The 4,309-nt window shown below is 41.8% G+C and overlaps 1 protein-coding gene across 1 annotated transcript; it reads right to left on the bottom strand.

Annotated features, from left to right (window-relative positions):
• Positions 1-1,615: 1,615 nt before the first annotated feature.
• On the bottom strand, positions 1,616-3,283 carry LOC113294915 (serine-aspartate repeat-containing protein C-like). The gene is made up of 4 exons (XM_026543286.1): positions 3,099-3,283; positions 2,548-2,659; positions 2,367-2,469; positions 1,616-1,842 (listed from the first exon to the last, which is right to left on the bottom strand). Exons 1-4 carry the CDS (start codon positions 3,281-3,283, stop codon positions 1,616-1,618), a joined length of 627 nt encoding a protein of 208 aa, XP_026399071.1.
• Positions 3,284-4,309: the final 1,026 nt, after the last annotated feature.

The raw sequence follows: 4,309 nt of genomic DNA, 5'->3' as shown, positions 1-4,309 counted from the left end.
ATTGGGCCGGTGATGAACACGTCAATACCTGCCTGACGGCTATGGGTCCGATCTAAGCCATCCAATCATGCCGGTGAAGTTGGATGGTCGTGTTCAATTTGAGACTTTTAGTGGAATTTCCTGCGACCCTTAAAGCATCACGCCGACCGAACTTTGGTCGAGCGTTTGCTCCTCCCTGGATAGGTCGTGAGATGGTCGGCTATGCAGGTAGAAAGGGGGCCCTCCAGTATGCATGACAATGCTTGTCCGACCGGATATAGCCTGATCCGCGCCGTCCAATCATGTCGGTGAAGTTGGACGACCGTGATTACTTTGAGACTACCATGGACAGTCTTGCTCGATCGAAACCTTCCAAAGCAATGCGGCTATCCCCTTTGGGGCTGGCGTTTTAGCTTGTTGGGAAGAGAAGCGTGGTGTTCGACCAGCTAGGGCGCAAATGGGCCCACTAGTGGTTATCACAGTGGTAACCTGCTCCTGCTAGAGCTCGTCTAGGCTTGTTAAATCGTGCGTCCAACTTGCGTGGTCGTGATTGTTTCTGAGACTGATATGGACAGTCCAGATTCAAATATGCTCAATCGGGCTAGTATAACATACCGAGAGATGTAGCCTGTACGGGTATTTCGTGTATGCTTCATTATTAACACTTGGAGATTCGTGTTACTCTACTGAGAGCAACACTCAGTCGTCATGCCGCACTAATAATGAGAGTTTTGCGGGAACAACACAGGAAATACAAGGCTAAGCATGCATTAATAATGCTATAAATTCACAGGGTACATGGGATTGTTGCCACATGCTCCATTCTAGGTAAATTAGCGAAGTGAAGAAGTATTCATCATTTTATCAGTGGCTTTATCCTTTGCAGGATGTCAGCGCATAAATTTGGTTTCACAATTTTAGCCCTGAACTAAAATCCACCATCAACAGTTGCCTATGACTCTATGGGCTTATCGAACCGCGCCAAGGAGCTCAATCGGGACTTCACCATGTTCCCTCGTCTACGGAGCCGACGCCATACTTCCAGCAGAAATCAAAATCCCTTCAGCAAGGATTGCAACATCGAGCAGAGTACAATGGGATTAAGCCGAAGTATCCAAATCAAGAATCGTCGAGCTAGATATGCTCGAGTCAAGGAGGGCTAAGGTTGAAAAATACGTAGAATCCTACAAACAAAGGATCTCCATAGCCTATAACAAAATGGTAAGACCTCGAACATTTCAAGTAGGAGACCTGGTATTAAAGACAGCAAAGCACATTCAACAAGACATGTCCGCTCACAAGTTCTTTCCGAAATGGGAGGGACCATATGTAGTCATCAAGGCAGTATCCAGTGGATATTACAAGATCTTAGATGTTGATGGAGGAGTGGAAGGAAATATAATCAACGATAAATGGCTCAAAGCTTATTATGCATGATCCATAAAAAACACTTACCCTTCATCATTTCAAGCATTTTCAAAAATATAATTTTCATTCCTCCAAAGAGCGTGCAAAACGCTCCTTGATTCATTAAACGTTTCATAAATGAGAAAAATTCCTTCATATCATGATCAATTATTCCACCTAACCAGAAGCTTAAACTTATTCAAAAAAAACAACAATTATAAATGCTCACTCAGAGCAAACCGTCCAGCAATGGGTAATCTCTGTAAGCAACCCTGTCAAGTTTCTTCTGAAAACTCTTGGTTTTCGTCTTCAACTCCTGTACAGCCTTCTCAACCCTGGCCGACTCCAAAGCGAGCATCTCCTCCTCCTCCAGTAAAGCAGTGGTCAGAGAAATCGCATCTGCAGCCTCCGCCACCTTATGAATCTTGATTATCTCGAGCCGACGACGAAGCCATCCTACATTGAACCGCAAAGTCTCGCAGTTCGAAATCATCTCATCCCACCTATGCAATTCCTGATTCTTGACATCTCGCAGGCGCATCCGGTCCATCTCCTCAATGATTGGTAGCAACCCTGCAATTGTAGTCAGGAGGGTTGGTAGAAAACCTTTCCACACTTCGGTCGTAGCAGTATGCCCGTATCTTTTCCAGATTTTGGTGTAAAGGGGCGTATGACACTTGGGAATGACGAATCCACCGACTACTTCATTGTCCGGGAAAGTATTGATCAAAGGAGCTTCAAACAAGAGTCCAGTTATTGGATATTCACGAGCATGAACTCTGTATTCAACCTCCACGGATTCTGCAGAGTCTTCACCAACTCGGTTGCTGCTGTCTTCAACCTTAACCACGGTCACGGACTTTCCACTCCTTCTCCTTCTAGCATCGACGACGACACGAACATTCGCATGTGACGAAATGAGGAAGTGTTTAATTTTATCAAAATTGAAAGTGATAAAGCCTCAAAATCTATAAGATTACTTACAGATGATCCAGCCTCAGCATGAGCCGACCTGTACCGCGCAGGAGCTCTAACGGTCCGCTTGGGCCTCGAATTATGAGAAGAATGATCCTTCTGGTTATCCTGCAACAAATGCAACAAATCGTTTTCTTATGATCAATAACCTCGATCAAACATAGACGAAAAAGATGTGCAACTTACTGAGATGGACGCTTCTACTTCATGCTTCGACTGGAGTTCATTTCGAGAAGAAGTACTATCGCTGGACATAGTGATGGAAGGAATGACAATCAAAGTTTCTTCTGCGATGAAACTAACTCAAGAATAGAAGAAATATATACATAAGTATTAAACCCTAAATATTGAAGATATATACAAAATACAACAGTCTCTTATCTTCTGCAGATAGTCAATTCAGTTGCGAGTTTTACTGAAACCCTAAGTCTCGAACAAGGTCAATACCGGAGATGCGGAGTAAAATAATACACTGGGGACTGACCAAAGCTGAGCATGGTCAGAAATTCACACGGCCCCTGTGTGTTACATGTCATCTGTGATGTGCCTTAGAGCAAGCAAAGGGAAAATCACGATGGGATCGACGTATTTTCAATCAAGAAGAGCCAACATTAATAAAGAATATCTTGTTTGAAAGGAAAATTATTAATACGAAGTCCTCCAAATAAGATGTCTACTACGAAGTCTAAAGAACATTCAAATGTTTAAGAAAGAAAAGATGATAGAAGTAAAGCTACTCGTCAGACTCATCCGAATTATCAGATTCGTCATAACTGTCATTCTCGTCATCCGAGTTATCAGATTTGTCATCACTGTCTTCCTCTTCGTCGGAATCAGCATCGTTGATAAAGTCTGGATGGGTATCAGGATCGTCTGAGTCCGAGTCCTCTTCTGCTTCAGCTTCAGCTTCAATTTGCTTCATAGTCTTCCGGAACTCTCTTTCATATTGGTCAGGCTTGATCTTACGCTTTGTAAACACTCACATAGTTTATTATTCAGAAGCATCAACATCAGAGTCAGAGGGTACCCCATCAAGGAATTGACGTCTCTCCTCAGCCGCTTGTATTCAACGCCGAATTCGACCCTTTCTGTGCTGACGATTCTCTGCTTCATCATCTTCAGCCTTTCTCTTCATAAGTTCAGCATAAGTGACTCTCCGATCATTCAAGGGTATGCTAAGCTTTGCTCCCTCATCATGAGTTATCTTATCTTTCGATTTAGCTACAGAGGCTTTGGAATCCTCGTCAGAGGAGCTGGAGGAAGAATAGGAATAGCTATAATCGTAATCGCGGTTGTTGGGAGTAGACATTTTCTGGAACCAGGAGCACAAAATTACCAACATGCAAGTAAATCCATCTACAAAATGGTAATTCTTAACTCTTACCTTTTTACGATTCCACTAACAGTAGTGATAGTAATGCAAGAGTTAACACCTCAAAAATCGTTCGTCTCTGCGAAACCTACAAAAACGAACGAAACTCAGATTTTCATAAAATCATGAACATTTCTACTGTGTGAACATTCACCATGGAATTATGAAAACTAAAACATTATTTCATCATAAATAATTGTTTACTTTGAATTACTCAAAATCAAACCCGGGTTTTGAAAATATATGTTTACAAAAGCATGAAAGATAACTTGCGTTTTTATTTTTGTGAGTGGTAACTCACGCAAAAAAAATTTCCGTGAGCATGTCACGGTTTTATGTACAAAATATTTTTCGTGGACATCACGATTTTATATATATAAAAAAGAAAATTCCTTCGTGTCGTCATTCGTCTTTAAAACGAAGGTTTACTTCAAAAAAACCTTTTTTTCTTCGTGCTATCGTCACTCTTTAAAACGAGGATTTATTTCGGTTTAGTGAAAGTTCACTCCTTTTATGATAAAACCTTGGTTCTCATGAAAGCTCATAAACAAAGTTTTGTCACTGGACCTAGGCCTA

The sequence above is a fragment of the Papaver somniferum genome, chromosome 7 (assembly GCF_003573695.1).
Source record: "Papaver somniferum cultivar HN1 chromosome 7, ASM357369v1, whole genome shotgun sequence".
In the NCBI taxonomy this organism is placed as follows: domain Eukaryota; kingdom Viridiplantae; phylum Streptophyta; class Magnoliopsida; order Ranunculales; family Papaveraceae; genus Papaver; species Papaver somniferum.
This window is presented reverse-complemented; position numbering and strand designations above follow the sequence as displayed.

Coding starts and splice junctions, on each gene's coding strand:
- LOC113294915 (XM_026543286.1), bottom strand. CDS start 3,283: ATGAAGCAAATTGAAGCTGAAGCTGAAGCAGAAGAGGACTCGGACTCA. Junction 2,660..3,098: donor AATTCGGATGAGTCTGACGA/GTAGCTTTACTT, acceptor TTCTTGAGTTAG/TTTCATCGCAGAAGAAACTT. Junction 1,843..2,366: donor TGAGGCTGGATCATCTGTAA/GTAATCTTATAG, acceptor GGTTCAATGTAG/GATGGCTTCGTCGTCGGCTC.